The sequence below is a fragment of the Bos taurus genome, chromosome 23 (genome assembly GCF_002263795.3).
Source record: "Bos taurus isolate L1 Dominette 01449 registration number 42190680 breed Hereford chromosome 23, ARS-UCD2.0, whole genome shotgun sequence".
NCBI classification, from domain to species: Eukaryota; Metazoa; Chordata; class Mammalia; order Artiodactyla; family Bovidae; genus Bos; species Bos taurus.
The window spans coordinates 41,400,068-41,427,922 of record NC_037350.1 but is presented as its reverse complement, the minus strand read 5'-3'; the positions used below and the strand labels follow the sequence as shown (position 1 = coordinate 41,427,922).

Genomic DNA, 27,855 nt, shown 5'->3' with positions numbered 1-27,855 from the left:
AGAACACTGGAGTGGCAGCCATTTCCTTCTCCAGGGGATCTTCCCAACCCAGGACTGAACCCACATTTCCGCTGTGTCTCCTGCACTGTGGGCAGATTCTTTACCACTGAGCCACCAGGGAAGTCCACTTAGGGTAAACCACCGATTCAAATGTTTTTCAAGGGTGGATGCACCCCAGGAGTGTTCTAAAGCTCTTTCCCTCTGCCCACACTGGAATCTGCCACGTAAGCCACATAACTGTTGGGATGGGTCACATTCGTCCTTTCACAGGAGGCAGGAATTTATCCTTTGTGCCGAGAATGCTTATCAAATACATGATGAAATGTCATATATCCACTCTCAACTACAGATGCACTAACTCCTGGGATGGATTCCGTTTGTTCCAATGCAGCAGTCAGAAACGGACCTGGCCTTAACCTGGCCCCAAGGAAGTTACATGAGTTCATGTACTAATAATTCAGCCTCTGTCCCAACTCCCACAGCTGCTGCCCGCCCAGTCCCAGTCCCTGATGGGAGCGGGATGAGACAGTGCTCTATGGACACGCCCAGCGCTGGAGGTGAAGGAGACGTTACCTTTCAGTCCCCTGCTCTCTCCACCCTCATCGAGTTGTCCGACCCAGATTTTCTGGAAAGCTATGTAGTGGGAGAACACTGTAATGCCCTCACATCATATGTGATGTGTGAAGTCTCTCAGTCGTGTCCGACTGTTTGCAACCCCATGAACTATAGCCTACCACGCTCCTCTGTCCACGGGATTTTTCCAGACAAGAGTACTGGAGTGGGTTGCCATTTCCTTCTCCAGAGGATCTTCCCGACCCAGGGATTGAACCCAGGTCTCCCGCATTGTAGGCAGACACTTTACCATCTGAGCCACCAGGGAAGCCACATCATATAGCCAACCCTTATATTACATGTTATCTCCTCCAGAGCCAGAAAAGAAAAATCACTAGTTTGTAGGGCTGCTTGTTAAAGAGGAAGGAGGTTTATTTCTAAGAGACTCTTCCCTGTGGACCACAGATATTTAATTTGGAGTTTTGGAAAAATTTTTCAATGGTATACTATAGGATACCAACTCACGGAATTTTAATATATATTACACACAAACTGGTTCTGTAAGCAAGTAAGCTGTGAAGTGGTGAGTCAAACGTATTTCTCTATCATGAGAATTCTCAGAACCCTTAACACACTGGCATGTACTACGTGTAATACATCACCATGTGTACGTGTACTACAAAGTTAAATGAGGCAAATTCAGGCTCAAGTGTTTCTGGAACTTATTTGATCGTGGACTGTTTTATCAGAGGCTATCTTTTCAGTCCTCTGTTCCTGCAAAATACATCAGGAAGTGCTACAGCTAACAAAAAACAAAAAAATTATGTTTATCAAAACAGTACACGTATATTCCTTAGGTCAAATAGTACCCACAAGGGTTCATGATGAAGCAGATCAGTGCCTCACTCAGTGCTCCCCATCTTTCTGTCCTTTTTTTTTTTTTTTAAACCACATCAGGCAGCATGCAAGGTCTTAGTTCCTAGCTGCTGCCTGCTGCCGCCAAGTCACTTCAGTCGTGTCCGACTCTGTGTGACCCCATAGACGGCAGCCCACCAGGCTCCCCCGTCCCTGGGATTCTCCAGGCAAGAACACTGGAGTGGGTTGCCATTTCTTTCTCCAATGCACGAAAGTGAAAAGTGAAAGTGAAGTCGCTCAGTCGTGTCCAACTCTTAGCGACCCCATGGACTGCAGCCTAACTTGCTCCTCCCTCCATGGGATTTTCCAGGCAAGAGTCCTGGAGTGGGATGCCATTGCCTTCTCCGTTAGTTCCAGACCAGGGATCAAACTGACGCCCCCTGCACTGGAAGAGCAGACTCTCAACCACTGGACTATAAGGGAAGTCCCTGTCCTGCTTTTTTGAAAGCAGCTACAGTCAGTTCTTCCAGTATTTACCTCATTTTTTCTAAAGAACATGTCAACACTGATATTTATTCATTTTTTCCCATTTTAAATATTGCTTACTGATTTCCTGCTGTGAAAGCTGAGGATTAGCTTCCTTCAACCCCTCCCATCCCTCCACACAAACATGCCTCCACTGCATCTTCCCAATAACCTACAATTCTGGCTTGACTCCATATGCCACACTTAATTATTATCAGAATATATATATATATGTATAAAATCTATAACTGAGCCATGTATTGTATCATTTCTTTTCTTGTAAAATTGCATTTTCTTAGTGTTAAGAGTCATCTTATTTGCTTAGTTTTTTAGAAAACATTCCTATCACTAATACATAATCAAACTCTCCAATCAGAGCTTATAAACCCAGCTCAACGTGCTCACACACACTAGAGAGTCTCCCCTGGAAAACACTGCTCCTGGAATCCTCTGGGGGATCTTCCTGCTTCTGTCTGGGCTGCTCTCCAGACCCGCTGAAGCTTTTCTTCACCATCATCCGAGGAATTCTGTTTCTCTCGAACTGGACACATCCGCTAAGAGCAGCTCGTCTCTCTTCCACACTCCGTCTTCCTTCTTACTGGTTTATTCCCTAATTTGTAGAGCGTATCCTCCGGCCACTTCCTGATAAAGTCTGCACATGAGCTAAACTGGAGCCCCTTGTATGTTTGGAAGTTACTATTTCTTCACACTGACTGAAACTTTAGCTAAGTAAATAAAATGAAAGGGAAAGTTGCTCAGTCGTATCCAACTCCTTGTGACCCCATGGACTATACAGTCCATGGAATTCTCCAGGCCAGAATACTGGAGTGGGTATTCTGGAGATCCAGAATACTGGAGTGGGTGATACTGGAGATCCAGAGGATCTTCTCAACCCAGGAATCAAACCCAGGTCTCTCCCCTTGCAAGCGGATTCTTTACCAGCTGAGCCACAAGGGAAGCCCAAGGATACTGGAGTGGGTAGCCTATCCCTTCTCCAGCAGATCTTCCTGATCCAGGAATCGAACCGGGGTAAGTAAATATACAGTAAAAATCATTTTCTACTTACGGGGTTGCTGCGGAAAAGCTGCAGTTCCTTAGGACCTTTAGGAAGGCTTTCATGATTTTTCACCCTGACTCTAGTGCAGTGTACAAAAGTACGTACTGAAGACGGCTCTCTCCCCACTCATTACGTCCTTGGTGGACCCTTTCCAACTCAGTCATATCCTTCCGTTCTGAACAATTTTCTTGTATTATTACTTCTTTAGTGAATTTGTCTCCTCTTTTTCTCTTCCCTTTCTTTCTCAAGCTCCTAGTATATAGGACTTAAAAATTAACTCTCCAATTTTCTAAGCATTCTCAGCTTTTCTCAGTCTTTTTGTTCTTGCATGTAAAAGTTTACATTATCTTTTGTTCTTTTAAAACAACTTTATTTTTTAAATTATTTATTTTTGACTGCACTGGGTCTTCGCGGCTGGGTGCAGGTTTTCTCTAGTCGTAGCGAGAAGGGGACCACGCTTCGTTTCAGGGTGTGGGCTTCTCACCGGGGTGGCTTCTCTCGCTGTGGAGCACAGGCTCTAGGTGCGCGGGCTTCAGTAGTGTGACTCCCCAGTTCTAGAGTGCCGGCTCAGTGGTTGTGGCACGGGCTTAGTTGCTCCATGGCACGTGGAATCTTCCTGTACTAGGGATTGAACCCGTGTCCCCTGCACTGACAGGTGGATTCTTATCCATTGTACCACCAGGGAAGTCGTAACATCGTCTTTTAATGCTTCACTTAAAGCCTTCTACTTCTGCAATCACGTATTTGATGCCCAAGAGCTTTCTTGTTCTCTAATTATCCCTTCTCTAGAGCATCCTGTTTGTGCCTCATAAATGCAAAATGGTCTCCTGTAAGATACACCTGAGGTTATTAATTAGTTTTTGTTCTTAAGTTTTCTTCTGCTCCCATCACAGTATCTCATTCCTCTGTGGGTCTTTAAAAATAATTACTATTTTTAATTTATTTTGGCCCTGTTCATCTTGGAACCTTTCTTCAATTGGGTATACTCGTTAGCTGAGCATTCATACTTAAGAGTGAGGCACCACCAGGCTGATGAGAAGCATACAGAGGTGTGGGGCCCATCGTCAGGGGCACTAGGGTGCAGACCCAGCGTTTCATCAGAGGCTCCCAGTGTCTGTCCCTGCAGCTCCTTTCTCGCAGGCTGCTCAGGCTCTCAGATGACCTCTCCAATTCTCTGCCCAGGGGAGACAAGTCTGACTGCCAGGGTTCTGGGAGGCACCAGAAAGAGGCCTAACGAATGATGTAATCTTTTAAGAAGTCTTTCAAATGCTAGTCAAGAAAAGTTTTACAACAGGATAGAGGAAAGCGAATGGCTTGCCCCAGAGCACAGAATCAGTAGCCGATGGAGCCGGGACTGGCGTCTTCTGATTCTATCAACAGTGCTCTCTTTCTACGACACCACCCCAGATCTAAAATGATATTTCCGTTACGTGACACATGTTAAGACTTGCCCAGTCCACTCTGGCTTTTACTTAAATTACAGATGAGGCTGTTCTCCAAACACTTACTTTTCATTTTGTAACATATAAACTATAATGTACTAATATATCTAATATATCTAAGTCACTGGGTGAGAGTGAAGAAAAGAACGACAAATAAAATTTCAGTGTTCCAAATCTTATTACCCATCTCCAGCTCTGGTTCGCCAGTGTTCCAAATCTCATTACCCATCTCTGGCTCACCCAGTGAAAACAGTGACCACGATGCCCACTGTGGCAGGGCACGCACTGCGTCTGGTAATGGCCACCTCACGGACTCCTCACCACGACTCCAGGAGGCAGGGACACTGTCATGGTCACTGTAAGCTACACACATTGAGGCTAAGAGATTCAATAACTTCCTGAAGGTCTCATGCACAGTATGTGACAAAGCTGAGCGCCTTTCCAGTCAGCACTCAGGTTCCTTTTCCTCCTGCTCTAAAGGAAAGACAAGAAAAGGAAGCAAAGGGAAAAGGCCACCCAGGATCTGCCGCTTGGAGGACACGAGGTCAGGGGTTCTCCTCTCTCGGACGTTCTGTCTGTTGCACTGCTCCCTCCACTGTTTATCCCATACTCAGCTTTTCAGAACTCATCTCCATAAAACGGCAACTGATAGTGATACCAACAAAACAAAACCAAGCAAAACATGTTTGGAAAGCTTATTAAAGAGCTTTACCTAAAACCCCTGTCTTTTATCACCCCAAACTTATAAAGAGTAGCGTGTAAGGTTCTGTGGGAAACTTTGAGATTGCACATGAATATCGGGGCCAATTTCCCAAACTCACCTCTTATTTTTCTTGTAATTTTCCAGTTGCTGGGACTGCATATGTTTGTGTCTCTCTAATTCACACTGTCCACATAAATCCTCCAGATTCAGCAGGTGGTTTTCTACCTCCTCAAAACTAGCCTCTAAATGAGCTGAAAGTATACAAGGTCAAAAGAAGAAATGAACGTCAAAAAGCAGAATCCTTGATCATGGAGAAAAGAAAAAGTGTCTAGAAGTTAAAAGTTTGAACTGTTGAGATTATTTTGCATTTATTTAAAAATTTTATTAAACTTTCTTGAAGCAAAATGTACCAACATTAAAATATATTTCAAATTATCTTGAGTATATTTTTATATCTCGAACATTTTTAAAACACAACTTCACAAAATACTTTACACTTCATTAACCAGTATAGGGAAACAGAGTGTCTTGATTAATCTGATGTTGATATCCTAATGATCACATATACCACACATGAATAATCAATTTCCAAATAATAAGAGTATATCAAAATATAATTAACACAAATTATACCAAACATAATTTAATATTTGAGATTTCAAGTTACTTTAGCATTGTTTTGCCTTGAACATGATATACATAAACCTCCAAGGCACTGAACACTCAGGAAGCATCGCTCACTGTCCGCTGGTCTTTCAACCACTCCACACTGCCTCTAGGCCACAGAACTCGGCACATGGAGATCCTCTGTCAAATCCTTCATTTAAAACAGTGAAGTCACAGCCTGCAGAGATTACTTCAGTGTCCTGCCCAAGGTCACCTAGCTAGTGATGAGCAGTCAGGGATCAAAACTGAGTCTCTCTTTCACACAATGATTTCCAGTTGATAGGTGCTTAAGTAAACCAAGATTTCACGGCTGTAGGGGTGAGGACCAGTTGTTTTCTTAGACAACAGAAAAGTTTTAGGGGTCAAAGGTTTTAGACCTCAGACAGCATCATGGCCATCTACCAGGCACTCGCCACACGTCCCAGACGCTGGGACACAAGGATGAAAAAGAGAAACCGCGTGCTCAGAGGGCTCAGAGTGGAGGGAGGCGCGTTTCAGAGACAACACAGCCTGACAGGGGTGAGGGCCTGTGAAAACCAGAGGAGAGGCATCTGCCATAGACGGGTGAGTGTGAGGCTCGGCGAGAATGTGTGTCACGGGGGTCGGGGCGGGGGAGCAAGCTGGCTGTGCTGCTTTGCAGCCTCAGTTTCATTCAAACAGCTAAGATTCAAGGGCGCTGGGTCTAATTCCTTCCCTTAGCTGCTAGATTGCCATGTGACTTTCTAAGTTCGTTTCTGTAGCACCAACACAAGGAGCAAGTTTCAAATTCCATGGATAGAGGAGCCTGGTGGGCTACGGTCCATGGGATCGAAGAGAGTCAGACGTGACCGAGCGACCAACACTTTCACTTTTTCTTTTCCGGAATTTCAACTTGTAGTTTTAGGTTTCCTGCTAAGTCACTTCAGTCATGTCCGACTCTCTGTGACCCCATAGATGGCAGCCCACCAGGCTCCCCCGTCCCTGGGATTCTCCAGGCAAGAACACTGGAGTGGGTTGCCATTTCCTTCTCCAATGCAGGAAAGTGAAAAGTGAAAGTGAAGTTGCTCAGTCATATCCAACTCTTAGCAACTGCATGGACTGCAGCCCACCAGGCTCCTCCATCCATGGGATTTTCCAGGCAAGAGTACTGGAGTGGGGTGCCATTAGGTTTACTAAGATGCAAATTTTGCCTGTTTTAAATGAATTTGTTTGACCCACAGATATTAAATCCAGAAACATAAAAAAAAATTTTTTTAGCCACATGGTATGGCACACGGGACCTTAGTTCCCCAGTGAGAATCACTCAGTTGTGTCCGACTTTGCGACCCCATGGACTATACAGTCCATGGAATTCTCCAGGCCAGGATACTGAGTGGGGAGCCTTTCCCTTCTCCAGGGGATCTTCCCAACCCAGGGTCGAACCCAGGTCTCCTGCATTGCAGGTGGATTCCTTACCAGCTGAGCCACAAAGGAAGCCCTTAAACTTCGGGGAAACTGAAGTTCCCTTCACTCAGTTCCCCAAACAAAGATCAAACCCGCACCCCCTGAGTTGGAAGGCAGAGTCTTAATCACTGGACTACCAGGGAACTCCCCACATTTTTAATACCCTAAATTTTAGCTCTACTAAATATCTGTGCTTTTGTATTTGGTAGGGTCTAGGGCTTAAAAAGACATGGATTTAGGAGGAAAAATTAAATTTTATTAAAAAGTTAAAATGTGGCAAGTAGTTTAGCACTTCTCTTCAAGAACATTTTAGGTAATGACTTTTAACATAATTGATATATCACTGTAGATCAGTGTAAGTCTGGAAGACTGATAATGCAGTTCATAACAGTTTTGAATCTGTCTTCAGGGGTCGCATACAACAGCTATTACCTGTGACTATGGAAAGCCTAACCTGAAACAGCAAAAATCTAAGTTTTAATCAATGAAAAATTACATCTAAGATTTTCAGAAATGTCATCAATGATACCTGAGGAATATATATATGGAAAGGAGAACAGGAAAAATGGTGTTAATGTATCAGTTGCTGTACAGATTATTTTTTGTTATTATATTAAATGGAAAAACGAGTGGGAGCCTCAGCCTGGATGCTCGTGCTACTGGCCCTGAAGAAGGAGTGTTCAGCTCACTCTGTTAGAACTAGTTTGACAGGGTCTTACAAGACGATCATAGCTAACAGGATTATTTAAAGGCTATTTCACTTTGATTAGTGATAAGAACTAGAAATAATTACATTTAATACAGAATCCATTTAGCTCTAAGCGACTTGGTCCCTTTAGCATCACGCATGTTATCCTCAGCATGCAGGGGGCTGGGTAACAGAGGGGCTTTGACGTACAGGCCAGCAGTGTGTCCCTGTGCTGGACGGCAACCTGAGGCTTAACGTGCTCGGGAGAGTCCGGGGTCACGTTACGGCTCCTGCCCAACTCCCAGTTCTCCCCTTCACAAGTTTCAAAGGCTCCTGAGGACTTACAGTTTAACTCCCTACCCGAGCATTCAGGGACCTCCCACTCCCTGCTCAGAGACTACTTTTCCAGCCTCACCACCACCCTCCTTCACGACCGCTCATCACTCCGAGGAGGGTCCCGTGTGTGCCTGCCTGTCCTGAGGGGTCTTTGCTTCCCCCCTCCCCAACCCCACATCTCCCTGGCAGGTTCAGGTCAGAGCTCTCTCTCCCTCATCTGTGCTTCCATTGGCCCATGAACCCTGCCCAGGACTCCTACTCTGACATTATGCCACTATTTTGTACTCTTATCTTTCTCAGCATTCTGTAAATACCTTAAGGGTAAAGACTACATCTTTGCAACATCCAGTCCCATCACTTCATGGGAAATAGAAGGGGACAAAGTAGAAGCAGTAACCGATTTCATTTTCTTGGGCTCCAAAGTCACTGCAGATGATGACTGCAGCCACAAAATTAAAAGATGCTTGCTCCTTAGAAGAAAAGCTAGAACAAACCTAGACAGTATATTAAAAAGCAGAGACATTACTTTACCAACAAAGGTCCGTCTAGCCAAAGCTATGGTTTTTCCAGTGATCATGTATGGATGTGACAGTTGGACTATAAGGAAAGCTGAGCACTGAAGAATTGACGCTTTTGAACTGTGATGTTGGAGAAGACTCTTGAGAGTCCCTTGGACTGCAAGGAGATCAAACCAATCAATCTTAAAGGAAATCAGTCCTGAATATTCACTGGAAGGACTGATGCTGAAGCTGAAGCTCCATACTTTGGTCACCTGATGCAGACTCTGATGCTGGGAAAATTGAGGGCAGCAGGAGAAGGGGGCGACAGAGGATGAGATGGTTGGATGGCATCATCGACTCAGTGGACATGAGTTTGAGCAAACTCAGGAGATGGTGAAGGACAGGGAAGCCTGACGTGCTGCAGTCCATGGGGTCACAAAGAGTGGGACCCAAATTAGTGCCTGAACAACAACAAAACATCTGGTCTGCTGAATTCAATTAAGAAGGATTTCTGGAGATACATGATTCTATCACTCTAAAACAAAGAATAATAACCAAGAAAGCAAATCTATGATTCGTATTCATCTAATTTACATATTAGGTTATGCTAAATTTTGTCAATGAGCAAATCAAACATGGGCAGAGAACTCTGAAAACACTGTTATCAGTGTATCAAGTTAGGCCCAGTGAGTTAAAGCAGCAGCAGCCACGGAACCTTTCCATTTTAACTTTTATCAGGCTTGAGGTCAGTAATAAAATATGTAAGAACTTCACTGATGAACATGAATTTTCCTCCCTTTTTATATGAAAAACTTTACCAAATGCTCTTTAAATAATAAGCATATATATGGTATGTACTCTGAATATTTTATATTGAATTTAAACAGGCGGAGATTTAATCTCCCCGTCACACCCTGCTCATCTTCTGCTAGGAAACAGTCGCAGATTTGAGTAAATCTGGTAACCAGACTTAGAATGCACGTGCATAAAACACTAGCAGGCCTCCACAGGCACAAAAGTACCTTCACAAGAAGTTCCAGCCTCACCATTTTGCTCACTATAACAACAGTATATGTCTCAGTTAGTGATCGGTGGAGAGGATGGGTGGAATTTTATTGGGAAGGGCCATCTGGGAGAGCCTGACAGCTGTGCAGGAAAGAACGTCACAAGCCCTCATGTGGAGACCGCCCCAGAGGAAGAGCTGTGCTGTCTGGAATTTTCCTTTGTGCCATTTTCAGATACATACTATGTGCAGTGTGACCACTGACATATGAAGAGTGGAGCAACACATTAAAATTCATAACTTCACATTTAATGAGTATTTTCTAGCAAAAATAATTAGCCTCAGGGAACAAAGAAATCTTTGCAAACCCATAGGTCACAGGAGGCCAGGCACTAAAGGACCACAAGAGTCTTCAATGCTTTTGTCACTTTTCGCGTGATAAGGTAATGATGGTGTGGTAACAAGGAACTTTGAAGAGTGCATTAAAAACCATCATGAAACAAATGAGATCTGTGCAGTATATACTAAACCGTGTCGAAAGAGAGCTAATATGTCCCTTGAAGGGTCTAATCTCAGAACATAACCTGGACCATAAGATAATCTGCTTCATGAAACCGTAAAAACTGTGACGGTCTCCTAGCTAGATGCACTCTCAAATTCTGTACAGAGAAAGCAGAACGGCAAAGTATCCGGTCAGGTCAGATTGAAAGAAAGAGGCAAGCAAGCTCAGTACAAGGCTGTCATTATCTTACAGAACTGTGTTATCTGAGAATTAACAGAATCTTCTGTTCTAGATGAAGGTGTCTTTTTAAGTAGGTCATACAAAATAAACTAAGCAACAGAGAATTCAGAAAAGCTCTTGACATTTTAGACTTTAAAAATAGGAATAGGATTAGACCACCCTCTAGTGGACGTTCAGGAGAATTCAATAAATATGTTCCAAACATCTTCCCAGTTTCACAGTAAAATGCACAGAAGAAGTGTTGTAGGGAAAACCACTAGGCCATACTTTCTTCAGTTTAAGTCTGAATTTTGCAATAGGAGCTCATGATCTGAGTCACAGTCAGCCCCACTAGTGACCTGGATAACCACAGTGGTGTGGTCACTCACCTAGAGCCAGTCATCCTGGAATGTGAAGTCAAGTAGGCATTAGCAAGCATTACTACGAACAAAGGTAGTGCATGTGACGGAATTCCAGCTGAACTATGTCATATCCTAAAAGATGATTCTGTAAAAGTGCTGCACTCAAGATCCCAGCAAATTTGCAAAACTCAGCAGTGGCCCGAGGGCTAGAACAGGTCAGTTTTCATTCTAATCCCAAAGAAGCGCAACGCCGAAGAATGTTCAAACTACCGTACAGTTGCACTCATCTCACACGCTAGCAAAGTAGTGCTCAAAATCCTTCAATCTAGGTTTCAACATTACGTGAACCAAAAACTTCCAGATGTACATGCTGGATTTTTAAAAAGGCAGAGGAACCAGAGATCAAATTGCCAACATCCGTTGGATCACAGTAAAAGTAAGAGAATTCCAGAAACACATCTATCTCTACTTCATTGACTACGCCAAACCCTTGACTGTGTGGATCACAACAAACTGGAAAATTCTTAAAGAGATGGGAATACCAGACTACCTTACCTGCCTCCCGAGAAACCTGTATTCAGGTCAAGAAACAACTGTTAGAACCCAATGTGGAACAATGGACTGGTTCAAAACTGGGAAAGGAGTACGTCAAGGCTGTCTATTGTCACCCTGCTTGTTTAACTTACATGCAGAGTACATCGTGCAGCTGAGCAACAAGAAAGTGGGTGGGTCAGTCGGTAAAGAATCCACCTGCAACGCAAGAGAACGTCTGCAATACAGGAGACCCAGGTTTGATCCCTGGGTCAGGAAGATCCCCTGGAGAAGGAAATGGCAACCCACTTCAGTATTCTTGCCTGGGAAATTCCATGAACAGAGGAGACTGGCGGGCTACAGTCCATGGGGTCACAAGAGTCGGACATGACTTAGTGCTAAACCAAGAAAGTGTACAGAATCTGGAGGACAATATTCCATTCTATCCTTACACACTATTTTTCAATATACAGAATACTACACTGTTCTCACATTTCACACCAGGGTTTTGTACTCTTAACTACTGTGTTCAGTTCAGTCGCTCAGTCATGTCTGACTCTTTGTGACTCCATGAATTGCAGCACGCCAGGCCTCCGTGTCCATCACCAACTCCCGGAGTTCACTCAGACTCACGTCCATTGAGTCGGTGATGCCATCAGCCATCTCATCCTCCGTCGTCCCCTTCTCCTCCTGCCCCCAATCCCTCCCAGCATCAGGGTCTTTTCCAATGAGTCAACTCTTCTCATGAGGTGGCCAAAGTATCAGAGTTTCAGCCTCAACATCAGTCCTTCCAATGAACACCCAGGACTGGTTTCCTTCAGAATGGACTGGTTGGATCTCCTTGCAGTCCCAGGGACTATCAAGAGTCTTCTCCAGCACCACAATTCAAAAGCATCAATTCTTAAATGCTCAGCTTTCTTCACAGTCCAACTCTCACATCCATACATGACCACTGGAAAAACCATAGCCTTGACTAGACGAACCTTTGTTGGCAAAGTAATGTCTCTGCTTTTGAATATGCTATCTAGGTTGGTCGTAACTTTCCTTCCAAGGAGTAAGCATCTTTTAATTCCATGGCTGCAATCACCATCTGCAGTGATTTTGGAGCCCCCCAAAAGAAAGTCTGACACTGTTTCCACTGTTTCCCCATCTATTTCCCATGAAGTGAAGGGACCAGATGCCATGATCTTCGTTTTCTGAATGTTGAGCTTTAAGCCAACTTTTTCACTCTCCACCTTCACTTTCATCAAGAGGCTTTTGAGTTCCTCTTCACTTTCTGCCATAAGGGTGGTGTCATCTGCATATCTGAGGTTATTGAGATTTCTCCCGGCAATCTTGATTCCAGCTTGTGCTTCTTCCAGCCCAGCGTTTCTCATGATGTACTCTGCATAGAAGTTAAATAAGTAGGGTGACAATATACAGCCTTGACGGACTCCTTTTCCTATTTGGAACCAGTCTGTTGTTCCATGTCCAGTTCTAACTGTTGCTTCCTGACCTGCATATAGGTTTCTCAAGAGGCAGGTCAGGTGGTCTGGTATTCCCATCTCTTTCAGAATTTTCCACAGTTTATTGGATTCACACAGTCAAAGGCTTTGGCGTAGCCAGTAAAGCAGAAATAGATGTTTTTCTGGAACTCTCTTGCTTTTTCGATGATCCAGCGGATGTTGGCAATTTGATCTCTGGTTCCTCTGCCTTTTCTAAAACCAGCTTGAACATCTGGAAGTTCATGGTTCACATATTGCTAAAGCCTGGCTTGGTGAATTTTGAGCATTACTTTACTAGTGAGTGAGATGAGTGCAATTGTGTGGTAGTTTGAGCATTCTTTGGCATTGCCTTTCTTTGGGATTGGAATGAAAACTGACCTTTTCCAGTGTAGGACAAGCTAAATTGTGTAACATCCATCCAAATCCTCTCATCAAAGACAATGGTTTTGTAAATCTGCAAAGGCCAGAGAGACTCCCAGGAGAAAGTGAGCATCCTGGCGGCAGCTGCCTGGTCTTGTCCACTGCTGTGTCCCCTCAGCCCACAAATGGTGCACGGGACTCACAGACGCCTATCACGTACCAGGCACTCTCCCCTCACTAGGGGCCCTCCAGCTACCTGGTGAAGCAGGTTCTCTCATCTTCAATCCTAAAAGCAAAGAAACTAAGCTTAGAGCAGTCAGGAAACCTGCACAGAGTCTCACAGTTAGGAAGCTGGGGAACTGCGGTCCAAACCCAGATCTGAAAGTCAGTTCACAGCCCGTCTTTCCCAATTCCCGGTGTACCTTTATTATCTGGTACCTTTTTTAAATGACAAGCCTCACCAGTGATGATCTATTACACAGGCTTTGTAAGTTGGATGGATCACATCCCATTAAAAAAACAACATGAGTGGATTATCTGTTCTTATTTAATTCCTGAGGGAGCGTGTAATCAGGAGTCATATTTATTAAGCCACAGGACAGCACAGCTAAAAGCATCATCAAAGGTCCAAATTGCTCACATCATATTAATCCCTTACTCTTTAATAAGAGCAAGGCAAGACTAAAAGAGTTAAGTGGCCTAAGAAATACAGGGACTGAATGGGTATGGTATTAGATTTGGGAGTGAAAGGGTAAAAAGTTCAGAGAAGAGAATCTTATGACTACATATAGATTAGTTACTATTTTCTTCTAAGTAATTTTTATTTTTCATTATTGCTTGATTAAGCTTTGTAATACTATATCAAAGTAATTAGGTAATAACAAAGAGCATTCTGAGACTACCCCCCAAAAGGGAAGCTATCAGGGTTTCCCTAGTGATTCAGTTGGTAAAGAATCTGCCTGCAATGCAGGAGACCCCAGTTTGAATCCCAGGTCAGGAAGATCGCTGGAGAAGTGATAGGCTACCCACTCCAGTATTCTTGGGCTTCCTTGGTGGCTCAGCTGGTAAAGAATCCGCCTGCAATGCGGGAGACCTGGGTTCCATCCCTGGGTTGGGAAGATCCCCTGGAGAAGGGAAAGGCTACCCACTCTGTATGTTGGCCTGGAGAATTCCATGAACTGTATAGTCCATGGGGTTGCAAAGAGTTAGACACGACTGAGCGACTTTCACTTCACCCCCAAAATAAAGAAATCCACAGTTTATGGGCAAGCATTAAAACCAAATGATTCAAATTTCTAAGAATGGTGCATAATCTCATTAAAATGAATTCATGAAATACGTTAATAATATAGACATGCACTTATACAAGCCAGCAAATTTGGCTTCCAAATGTTTTCCTCAGGCAACGGCAACAGCAGAAATAAACAGATGGGTCTAGATCAAAGTATAAAGACGCTTGTACAGCCAAGGAAGCCATCAACAAATGAAATGGCAGCCTCCTGAATGGGAAGAGATACTGCAGATGATATACATGATAAGGAGTTAATATCCAAAATAAATAAAGAACTCACACAACTCAAAAACAAAACAAACAATCCGATTAAAAAAATAGGCAAAGGACCTGAATAAACATTTTCCCAAGGACCTGAAAAAACAGATACTTGAAGAGATGCTCGACATGGCTAAGCATCAGGAAAATGCAGATCAAAGCCACAGCATCACCTCACACCTGTCAGAATGGTTATTACTAAAAGACAGCAAGGGCTGGCAAGGGGCCCTCGGGCACCGTTGGTGGGAATGTAATTTGGTATAGCCCCCACTATGGAGAACAATATGGAAGTTCCTTGAAAAATCAAAAGTAGAACTACCATATGATCCAGCTACTCTACTCCTTGGTATTTATCCAAAGAAAATGAAAACACGCACGAGGAAAGAGACACGTGCCCCCGCCATGGTCCCTGCAGCATTTTAGTTACAACAGCCAAAACATGGAAGGAAACCGAAACGTCCCTCAGCAGAGGAATGGGTAAAAGAGATGTGGTACATACATTCAACAGAATGTTACTCAGAAACACCAAAATGAAATAATGCCGTTCACAACAACATGGATAGACCCAGGGGGTAATATGTTATGTGGAGTAACTGAGAAAAACAAGGACCATATGATTTCACTTGTATATGAAATCTAAAGAACAAAACAGAAAAAGACTCGCAGGTACAGAGAACAAAGTGGTGGTCGCCAGAGGGGAGGGCGGTGGGGCAGCTGGATGAAGTGGGTGAGGGAGACTAGGAGGCACAAACGTCCAATATAGAGCAGCTCATGGGGCGCAATTCACAGTAAAAGGAATGTCCATAACATTATAATAACTGTGTATGGTGGCAGATGGCTACTAGACATAAAGTGGTGATCAATTCACAATGTATATAAAGGGTGAAAAAAGGGAAAGTTACTCAGTCATGTCGGACTCTTTGCAACCCCATGGGATAGACAGTCCCTGGAATTCTCTAGGCCAGAATGCTGGAGTGGGTAGCCTTTCCCTTCTCCAAGGGATCCTCCCAACCCAGGGAATGAATCCAGGTCTCCAGCATTGCAGGCGTACTCTTTACCAGCTGAGCCACCAGGGAAGCCCAAGAATACTGGAGTGGGTAGCCTATCCCTTCTCCAGAGGATCTTCCCGACCCAGGAATTGAACCAGGGTCAATCGCTATAAAACACAATGTACACACAGTGCACATAAGTGTCCAGGTGTGCACACAGTGTACGTAAGTGTCCAGGTGTGCACACAGTGTACGTAAGTGCTCAGGTGTGCACACAGTGTACGTAAGTGTCCACGTGTGCACACAGTGTACGTAAGTGCTCAGGTGTGCACACAGTGTACGTAAGTGTCCAGGTGTACTATGTTGTACGCCTGAAACTAATATAATATTGCAGGTCAACTATACCACCATGAAAAATAAGAATTAAATTATTTGGAAGTGACTGTCAAGACTGATACTTCTGCTTTAATTTAATTTGCTTTAATTTAGCTTTAATTTGCTTTTGGTGGTCGATATTCTCAGATTAGTAAAGACAGAACTCAGGTGAGCATTTGGGAAACTCGTTGCATTCATTTAAAAAGTCAAAATTCAGTTTCTGAAGATGGTATCACATCACTAAACATCACTTCTTCAGGATAGTAGAATCCTAATTGAGAAGGAAAATACACTATATTCTATCTTAAGTAGATTTAACTATGAGAATAATTAGAACTGAGGCCAAATGCATTTAATCAGCAGAGTGGCATCAAACAAATAATATTTATAATCAGAATTTACTCTCAGCTGGAAAGGAAAGCAGGATAGTATCATAGGTGGATGTCTCTGCAAAGAAATACACAACCATTGAAAAAAAAAGACTCAAAGAGATACAGGAAGAGATGCTGAACAGAAAATGGCTAAAAGGAATATTCCCCCAGTGTCTTGGAGGCTTTTTCTGTCAGTTATCAAAGGCTTGAGAAGGACCATTCCTATACCTACAAGAGGGAAATAAAGCCGGAGGGCCTTCCTCCTAAACCCAGAGTCTCTTTTCCCCAACCCTGCTTTCAGAAATAACAGAACACTGATTCCAGGGCTTCAAGAACGCGGGTCATGGGGTCTGCTGACAGGTGCCACTCCAAACGCCTCGTCCTCCACTGAGCACGTCATCACCGCGGCTGGGACCCTGGATGCACACCTACTGTGTGTGACCCTGAGCAAATCTCCACCCCTCCAAGCCCAATTTGCCTAAGCTGTAAAGTGGGATAACAACAGCTACTTCTGCAGGGATCTTGTGAGGAGTGTAAATAATGTCTGTAAATCACCTAACCATCTCCGACATATAGTGGGCGCTACAAACGTTAGCTATTATCATCACCAGCGGCATTCCACATACCAATGGGGCTCATTTTATTCACACACACAAGTTTTATGCTTCGCTAATTACTTGCTTTGTAAACCAGCTCTGTTTTGCTTTTAAAAATGTAGTATTGAAAAAAGGAAGAGATGATGGGGTAGCTTTACACCTTCTTACTTATTAAGACTCAGGTTATTAGCTCAAGAAATTCATCTCCTATGTAGGTAGCCCCTACCTCTTACTTCACTAAGATCTTAAGCTTGGTTAGAAAATAATAAGCCAGAATGTTATACTATGATGTGGCACTGTCTAGGATAAAACTCAATTTTCTGAATATAAGCCCAAGAAACAAATATCAGCATGATTCATCCCAATAAAAACAAAAAATAAATATATAATCTTCCACAAGGTATAAAGTTAGCCAAACAGGTACCCTCATTTAATTGTATCTGTTTAATCTTTTATCAGTTTAAGGAGAAAAAAAGAGCATATTTCAAGACATGAAGCTCTGAACAAACCCAGTATTAAAAGCAACAATTTCCAGAGCACAGCCGTTAGTCATAACAAAGCCACCATAACCCCTTCCGTTTCCCACGTTTACACTTTTAAACAGAGACCTAAAGTCAGAAAGACAGCCCCGAGTCACTTTAAGAATCAAGAAAAGTATGTTTTCTGAGCAGAACGGAGGCAGAAAAAGGTAGTGGTGTATTTTAAAAATCATTTCCACATTTTAAATCATCGCTTTTTTGTCAAATCATCAATTAATCAGAATATGAAATTAATTGGAACCATTTCCCTCCAAATCCTGTTAAGCAATAAGATTAATGTATTCTTAGAAAGCTTTGGAGTCACGCCAAATTATTTTCCTTCCTAGAAGCAGAGTCTCGAGGCAAACGGGGAACTTACTCAGACTTGCCGTCAGGGATTCTAAGTCTGCGATGAGGCCTGGAAGCTGCTGAAGCTGCTGCTGCAGGTCCCGGAGGCTCGCCTGCTTCTTCTCCCAGTGCGCGGAGAGCATGACCACCTCGCTGTCCACCCGCTGCAAACGGAAGGGGAGGGTCAGGCCCACAGGACTGCAGACACAGAGGTCAGACCGGTGTAATGAGAGCCAGCCCGTGTTATCTTTAAAAACCCTTCTACTGGGGTACAGACAACACAATACTCTGAGGAGACTGGCGTTGTTTTCTTTCTTAGAAAAGAACCACCTTAATATCCAGTGCAGAAAAACCTCAAATTACGGGTTGTATCGGTGCATCTTAACCCGGGAAAGAGAAAGTTGAGCCATGACCTTAGAAGTCACTTCTAACTACACCCTGTTTCTAAGTAAACCATGTATTTGCACAATTCAAATCTAGAAAAAATAAAACAGAAAACAGCCACTAACAACTGAAAAGAAAACAAACAAAAACAAACCCCAGACATAATGAATGGGTAATTATTTGCCTTACAAAAAGACTTCTTTTGAAAGAAAAGTTCCCTAATGCATTTAGAATATACCATGATTCAGTTTCCATTTAAACAGGAACGTTCACTGAATAAAGCAAGATAAATGGTACTTGTATACGAAGGAATCACTGAGGCAACTGAACAATTTCAGAAAAAAAGGAGAACAGGATTTATACTAACAAATTCAGAAGTGAAAGGTTCCTAATAGCAGGGATGCGAGACGCTAGGCTAGCCTAAAATAATTCTGACTTCTTTTCCAGAAGACTTAAGCAGTTTCTCCCAGCCAGTTTTGTTTTGGTCCTAACATGGTGAGAGGGGAAAGGGCCTACGATAAGATTTAGAAGGAGCATAGAGAGGTCATCTTTTGAAAACATCACTAGTGATGAGTAGGAAGTGTGGAAGATTCCTGCATTTTGTACAATAAAGACTGCAAAATTCATTATATAACAAAAGTAAGTATATCTGAACTTTATCTGTAAAATATAAAGTTTTAATATAAGAGTTCACAGTTAAGTTATATAAAAAAAGGACAATTTACACAACGCATGATGTTTCAAGAGTTGAAACACAAATACAACTGATTTTTACTGAATCTCACTAAAGAAAGACCTTTCAGGGGAATAAAAGTATCAAAATAAGATACAAAATTATTTGCATGTGGCACTAGACTGTTTTAGCTTCTACATTTTAATATTCCAGGAATTCACAACATTGAAATAAAAACAATAAAGAGATGAGAAAGCTGTCCTGTTTCCTCACTTTATCCCCACCTCACCCCTCTCGCAGTTGTCAGTCAGTCCACGTTGGAGGGGTAACACACACGGCCTCACATACAAGCCTAAGCTGAGCTGGAGCGGTGACACCGAGTACTGCTCCAGGGGCATGATCATCAATTCTGCATGCTTAAAAATGCCTGTGCCAGCCAGCTTTATAAAGATCCCAGAGAGCAGTTTAAAAAGTACTGAGCATTGCTAACAGATTAATGTGGCTAATACAGCCTCTCTGTGATGCAATAGTAAGAAAATTAGGGCTTGAAATAACAACCCCTGCCCATAGGATTCATCTGTAATATCCAACGAGCTCCTACTGAACACCTGCTCTTTGTCTGGCTCTGTTTCAGGCACTGAAGACACTGTGGTGAACAAGAAAGAAAAACAAATTGTGCTTTAGTCTGGAGTAGGTCTCACAAATTCTCTAAGCCTCAGTTTTTAAACACTAATAAAAGAAAAACTAATTGCACAGGGCTGACGACGATAAACGGTATTTTTCCTGGTACACGGAGTATCTTTTAAAAAGTTTGTTAAATCTTAATTGCAGTGGTTAATTGTGTTAATAATTTGAAAGATCTAGAATAAACAATTTTTATATACAAATATTATTACTGAAAAGTAAAATGAAACATGAATATTAAAACTTAAGTACAGTATAGTTCATGCCTCCCACAAAATTCAAAATCATATTCTGTATATCTTTAAGTGTACATAAAAAGAATCTATCAAAATACATTCAAATATTACTTTAATTTAAAAGAATGGATGTTGAATGGATTCTCTGAAATCATTGTCAACAATTATGTAATAAGAGCAAAGCATTTTGAGCATTTTCTGTGTGCCAGGCCCTGTGTTAAGCAATTCACATTGAACACACAGCAGCCTTGTAAACAGAGCAATGTTACTACACTCATTTCACAGAGGAAGAAACTGAGGTGCAACGAAGACAAGTCACTTTCTCAAGGGCCACACAGGACCTAGATTCAATCCCAGGAATCTGACACTGAAGCCCATGCCCTTAATCAATCTTCTCGGGACTGTTTATACAGGGACACAAAGGAAGAAAAGTGAAAAGTAGCAAAAGAAAAGGTTCTGAGAAACTGTACTTTAGCTTTACTTAATAATAAGGAAGGGAGCCATCTTCAGAAGGCCAATTTTTCTCCTCCAAGTAAACAATTCTGAATAAATCCAGATTTAACACCAGAAAATCAAGTTTAAGTAGCAAGACAAACCCACAGTTTGGGCTTGTTCCCAAAGTTACAAATCATCCCGAAAGTCCTTCTGGTGGACACTGAAGTTAGGAGAACAAAGAAAAAGCTGGGACCCAAATGATTTTCAAAATGGGTAATATTGGGGTAATAAAACAATATAAAAACTTTTATATTTGTAAAGAACAGTTCAGCATTTGGGGGAATGCTTCCCTGATAGCTCAGTTGGTAAAGAATCCGCCTGCAATGAGGGAGACCTGGGTTCGATCCCTGGGTTGTGAAGATCCCCTGCTAAGGGAAAGGCTACCCACTCCAGCACTCTGGCCTGGACAATTCCATGGGTGAGTCCATGCAGTTGCCAAGAGTCGGACACGACTGAGCGACTTTCACTTTCACCTAGTTCATGCGATTTTCAAACAACTCTGTTTGCTAAGCAGGGTAAATGGTGTCATACCATTTTATGTGAGTCAGCTAGAAACAGAGAGACTCCGTTTATCTGCCCAAGGTCAAAACGTATCACTGCAGAAACCAGGCATTCCCACACCCAGGCCAGTCCACTCCCCACCAGAAGCACAAGAGATCCAAGCTGGAGTCCAAAGAGAATGAAGCACGCCTGATTCAACCAGCGTACACACCGAGTGGCTAAAGCGTTGTCTTAAGAGAGTTCAATCTGATGGCAAGCAAGTACTTCACAACAATCAAAAGCATAAGCAAATAATGCACTGGGAGTCTAACTTTAGAAAGTTACCCTCAGAATCTAACCCCTAAGTCACTATCAATTTACGTGTTTATTTACATACTAAGTGAGGGAAAAACAAATCAAAGAACTTGTTAAAAAGAAAATCTTGTAGAAAAAGTCTAGACAACAAAGCTATATTGAACAAACTTTGCTAAAGCAACATTGCTCTAAATTTTAAGACTATAAATAAGAATGAGCTTTAAAGCAGTTAAGTATAACTTGTCAAAGAAGACTGAATTATCCTTAAGTATATTTGCCCTGGCAGACTGACATTGACTAAAGGCCACTAATGACACACGAGCATGGCCTGACAAAATACACAAGAAAACAGTTTATTAAAGATACACATTTTAAAAATTTCCATATGTCTCAATAATACGTCAGAGATTTAAAATTAACTTTCATTTTTCAATCTGAGAACTGTATTTCTGGAAAACAACAGTGGCACTTTTGATAAGATAGGAGTCTTACAATAAAAAAGTACACAACTAGGAAAATATTATATATTCCCCCCCATATAATAAATTCAGCAACAGAACTTCCAGGAAATTCTTTCTCCAACATATTTTATTATGAAATGCTTCTTACAATCAAAAGAACAACTTTTGTTAAAGCTCCTCTACAGGATACAGTCTTCACTGAACATTGTGGGATTCATCCGTATTGATACACGGAGGTGTAATGGTTCACTAATTTTCACTGCTGCATAGCATTTGATCTTTTTGCAGCATTTCCATGAACAGGGATGGAACCCGGGCCCCCTGCCCTGGGAGCGTGGGGTCAGCCACTGGACCACCAGGGAAGTCCCTGATCCTATAAATAATAATTACTCCACAGGGAGACTTTGGGACTGTCTAAAGTTCCAACAAAACCTGCTATAAACATTCTGGAACAAATCTGGTGCACAGAGGCAACTTTCACAAGTTAGGTTCCAACGTGTCCCAGGTATTGAGCTCCTCACTGCACCCTCCTTCCCCACCGCCCAGTGGCTCAACTGAGCTAGACCTCCCCCAGCCTAGCCACCTCTGACTTCAAGTTCTGTCATCTATTTGTCACACATAATGAACAGATGATACCATACCAATGTTATCCAAGGAGGTGTGAGACATACAACATCACAGGGCAAAGCTGGGGACACAATGCTACAGAAATCTCCCTAGGGGTAGAACTGTGGTTTCGAAAGCTTTGTGGAATTTCAATTTTTACTTCACGCCAGCTCATTTTTCTAATGTCACTGTGCCAATCGATTTATACCCCCTAGTTCTAGCTGTTCCCCATCATGCTGCCGGGGAAGGGAAAACTGTCATCAGTGAGTAATGACTGTCTGCACAGAAAATTCAAGGCTTCTTAAATGCTTGATAATCTAATGAGTGTAAATCTGGGGTTTTAATTTGTATTTCCTTGCCTTCTAATTGATTTTAAACATGTTTTCACATTTACTGGCCACTCATGCTTTTTGTTCAGGGTAATACCCGGTCATACCTCTCGTGTACTTTTTAATGACTTACTGTTCTCTTTTTTTATTAGTGTGCAGAGGTTTTTCATATTTTTTGAACACTAGTCCTCTGTTTTGTGAACTGCTTAACTTTTTCATGGTACTGCTTGATGAACAGAAGATTTGATAAAAATTATCAATATTTTATTTTATGGTTGGTGTTTATTATGCCTTGTTAAAGAAACCTTTCTCTGCCCTGAGATCTTAGCTTTTCCAGTATTTTCTAAAATATGTAGTTTTCCCTTTCACATTTAAATCTGATGGAGCCAAAATCTGAACCAAGATCTCCAGCTTTTATTCAACACTATATTGGAAGTCCTACCCACTATAAAAAGAGATGAAGAAATGAAAAGACTGGTAGGTTTTTGTTTCTTCCCTTCCATCTTCACAAAACTCCCATCCCAGATGCAAATTATCAGAATAAGACAATTTAGTAAGATGACTGACTATGAAATCAAAGTACTGCAAGTCAAATACTGCAGGTTTTGGTAGCTATTAGGACAAAAGTTCCCACTCCAGTACTCTTGCCTGGAAAATCCCATGGACGGAGGAGCCTGGTAGGCCGCAGTCCATGGGGTCGCTAAGAGTCGGACACGACTAAGCGACTTCACTTTCACTTTCATGCATTGGAGAAGGAAATGGCAACCCACTCCAGAGTTCTTGCCTGGAGAATCCCAGGGATGGCGGACCCTGGTGGGCTGCCATCTATGGGGTCACACAGAGTCGGACACGACTGAAGCGACTTAGCAGCAGCAGCGGCAGGACAAAAGTTACCATCTATTAAAAAACTTGCTAAAATGTTTTACTCTGAATTAATTTTATTGAATGTATTTTCTGCATCTGATGATCATATATTTTTCTCTTAATTTGTTAACATGGTCAACTGCATATAAAAGATTTTCTAATGTCAAGCCAACCTTTCAATCCTGGAATAAACCTGTTTGTTTTTTTTTTTAATGCAAGGCTGGATTTAGTTTGTCAACACAGCCATATATAGCAGGTTGTTTCCCAGACAGAACACTGTTTGTTATCATCTAACATTCACAAAGCAAACACAAAGTTCTGGCTCATATTTACATAGGAAAACTTTACATTTAGCTTGATATAGATTTTAAAACAATGTGTGAGAAGATTCTCAAATTAAATTTCAGACAACACTGTCAGAGTATGAGAATCACAAGACACTACGAGGACCCCTCGTGAAGGAGAGGCAGACCCTGCACACTGCGGGCACTGGGGGCCACAGCACTGCACACGAGGCCGCTGTGTGCCAGCCAGAGCACATCGTGAGTTTGGAGGCGGAAGGCTGTGTCTGAAGCACCTGATGTCCCAACAAACTGCTACCATCTATAGGTGTTCTGCTGGTTTTAAACAGAAATATTTAAGAAAGCTGGTGGAGGGCTTGGGGTTGATATGTAACACATAATGACTTTTCCAATTTACAGTGTGTCAAGTAGGCACAGAACATCTGATTTCCAGAAACAGGCTGCTGAAGTTAAGTGAGAGCTCATACGTCTATTCTGTTTATAGTTTTTGTATCTGCACTCATGACTGGGACTGGACTCCAATTTCACTTTCTCACACTTTGCTTGCTGGGGTTCAGGATCAGTTACTCTAGCCTCGTGCAGTGGCCAGGGCAGCCTCCTCTTGTTTCACTTGCTGCAGGAGTCTATCTAACATTGAGATGGTGGATTCTCTGAAGTCTCATAGAACTCTCCTGTATTACTTGGTGGGCCTGGTGCTTTCCTAGTGAAAAGATTAATTATTAACACTGTTTATTTAGTGGCTATAAGATTATTCAGGATTTGTACTGCTTTTACAATTAGTTTTAGTAAAAATTTCTGGGCTTCCCCATGAGTCACAAAATAAAGAATCTGCCTGCAAGGCAGGAGACCCGGGTTCGATTTCTGGGTTGGAAGGATCCCCTGAAGAAGGGAATGGCTACCCACTCCAGTATTCTTGCCTGGAGAATTCCATGGACAGAGGAGCCTGGAGGGTAGTCTACAGTTCATGGGGTCACAGAGTTGGACACAACTGAGCAACTAAAACTTTAGTAAAAATTTCTAGTATTTTGCCATTTTGCCTCTGTTTTCAAATGTGTTCTAGAGTTGTTCACAAACTCTTTATCTTTTCACTCTCTGCTATAGCTACAGTTGTATTCTTTAATCCTTAAAACTATTCGTCCTTTTTTCTTAATCAATATAATCAGATAGCTACCATATTTCATTAGTCTTCTAAGAACTCGTGACTTTGTCTAGTGTCTATTGTATTTTTACATTCTATTTCATTTACTTCTCTCATCTTTATCATCTCTTTCATTCTTCCTTCATGATTTATTCTGTTCTCTAATTCTTAAGTTAGATTAGCTCATTGACTTTCAGTCTATTTTTCGTCTATAAAATTTCCCTCTAAGTAGTTTTTGACAACTTACACAATATGTATGTAGTAATTATTGAACCATAAACGATGCATAATATGCATGTTTAATTTGCAAACATATGGATTTTTCAGAATTCTTTTCCTATACCGACTTTCAGGGTCATTTGCACCAGAATCACAGCATATTGTGTATGACTTGACTTACATGAAACGTGCTGAGAACGGCTTTGGGGCCCAGTACATGGTCGACCTTTAGGTGTTCCAGGTGTGCTTTAAAGATTTCTTTCCTTTCTTTTTAAAAAATGTCCTAAATCATCCTTTCACCGAGAGCATCTAGAGCTTTATGCAGGAGTCTCAGACTCAGTTCCCCATAGACAAAAATCTCCTATCCCAATAAATCTCTAAGACATTTGTTTTACTATTTGAACCCTGCTTCCGTGTTTTTTTTTCAACCACTCTCATTTCAGTTCCCTGCTGTTTTTGTTTGCTTGTTTTGGCCCTTTAGGACTTCCCTTAATTTTTGTAAGCTTACTGCATTTAAATTAAAACAGAAAAAAATCTATCCAGCATTTAGGGGTTTTACACTTACAGGACTTTTCACAGTATTCATTCTGCCCTACTGACAGAAGCCTATATTCTTCTTTTTCTGTAATTTCTAAGAGAAACACTAATGTCTAAATTTTATCATGTGTATTACCATGTTCTATGTAACTATTACAGCTTCACTAATTCAGGTAAATGGTAAAGTCAGTTTAAATTAATTAAAGGTCAGAATCACAGACTTGTTTTTAGAAAGAAATAAAGTTTGACTGACATCAGTAGCAAAGTATTTGATCTTGGCTAAAAAAGCTTTAAGTATATACCAAGTAATTTTAAGTCACTTTTATTCATTACACACTCTATAGTGCTAGAAAATAGGTTGTTTCTCTAAGAAATTGAGGTTGACTCCTGAGATTTTTATATTTATTTGCTAATAAGCAAATTAATGATTTTAAGTAGACTGAGCAAAGTTCTTTTGTCCCCGCCAAAGGAATTCTTAAATAGCGAGTAGAAAGAAATGACATAATTTACATAAAATGCAAAGGTACCAGACCTCAAATTCAAAGCATTATACCTCGATGAACCGAAGAGTCACTTGCGACTCTAGAATAAAAGTTATAAACTCTCTAAGCTAACTAAATTACTTGACTGAGAAATTACAAAAAAGTGCTTTATTTAGGGTGTTTCATAACCAACTACAAAACTCACTATAAGATACGCTGTCAAACATTTTAACACAATTATAAATTTAATTTCTTAAAAATAAGCATTTAAGACTGCCAAAGTATATTCTCCCCGTAAGTATAAGAGGAGCCAATTCTTTACCTCTCCAGCACTTGCACATTCCTTGGCCCTCCTGTGGAGTGCAGCCCATGTATCTTCATACCTAAGAAAAGCAAAAATTAATAATAATAATTCAAAATAAAAGCCACACATTAAAAAATCCTATCTAAAATACAACCTGTGGTCTCAGAAAGGAAAAGCTCAAAAAGTAATGGAGACATTCTGCAAACACACAGACATTAACTTGAAGGGGCTTCTAGTTGCCAAATCCGGGACACTGGGACACTAGATTTGGTAGAAAAAATAATGGTAGAAATGGGTCAGAGCTCATAGATGAAAACCAACAGCCACGAGCTTATAGTGATTTAAATAAAGAACCAAATAAATAAGTGGGGCAGATGGGAAAACCTCTTCCTTACAGTAGAATTTCAATAAATAATGATAGAAAAAAAATGAGAAAAATAGAAAATCACCATTTGGTAAACACAATGAATTATTTCCGGCAAGAACTGTAATAGATGCTAAAATTAGTGGGTGAAAATATGAAGAGAAACAGGATATTTTCATAAATTCATCATAAAATTCATAGGGAATATCAAGGGATCCCTAAAAGTCAAAATAATCTTGAAAAGAAGAAAAAAGTTGGAAGACACACACTTCTTAATTTCAAAACTTACTAGAAAGCTACAATAATCAAAAGTATGGTACTGGCATAACGGGAGACATACAGGCCCATGAAAGAGAGCCCAGAAATAAACCCTTGCATGTATGGTCAAATGCCTTTTGACGAGGGTGCCAAGATCATTAAACGGGGAAAGGATAGTCTTTTCAACAAATATGCTGGTGCTGGGAAACCTGCATATGCACAGGCACAAGAATGAAGCTGGACTCTTAACACCATATACAAAAACTAAATAAAAGTGGATCAAAAAATCCAAACATAAGATCCAAAACTATCAAATTTTTAGAAGAAGACATGAGCTTCTTGCCATCACATTTGGTAATGATTCCTTGGATATAACACCAAAGGCACAGGCAACAAAGAAAATAAACAAGTTGGACTTAATCAAAATCAGACACTTTTGTGCATCAAAGAATACAATCAACAGATAAAAGGCAACCAATACAATGGAAGAAAACATTTACAAATCACATATCTGACAAATGATTAATATCCAGAATATATAGAAAATGCCCAACACTCGACAACAACAAAAACAACTCTATCCAAAAACAGGCAAAGGACTTGAATAGATATTTCTCTACAGAAGATATATAAATGGCCAATAAGCACATGAGAAGCTCACCATCATCATCGTTCAGTTCAGTCACTCAGTTGTGTCCGACTCTTTGCGACCCCATGAATCGCAGCACGCCAGGGCTCCCTGTCCATCACCAACTCCCGCAGTCCACCCAA

At 41.5% G+C, this 27,855-nt stretch overlaps 1 protein-coding gene across 2 annotated transcripts in view; it reads right to left on the bottom strand.

Moving 5' to 3' along the window:
* The window catches only part of DTNBP1 (dystrobrevin binding protein 1), a 102,021-nt gene that overhangs the window by 56,337 nt on the left and 17,829 nt on the right, over positions 1-27,855 (bottom strand). For both annotated transcript variants that reach the window (XM_059880254.1, NM_001045947.1), the window contains 3 exon segments: positions 26,481-26,541; positions 17,985-18,117; positions 5,253-5,385 (listed from right to left, as the gene is read on the bottom strand). In XM_059880254.1, the coding sequence (XP_059736237.1) occupies positions 5,253-5,385; positions 17,985-18,117; positions 26,481-26,541 (327 nt within the window).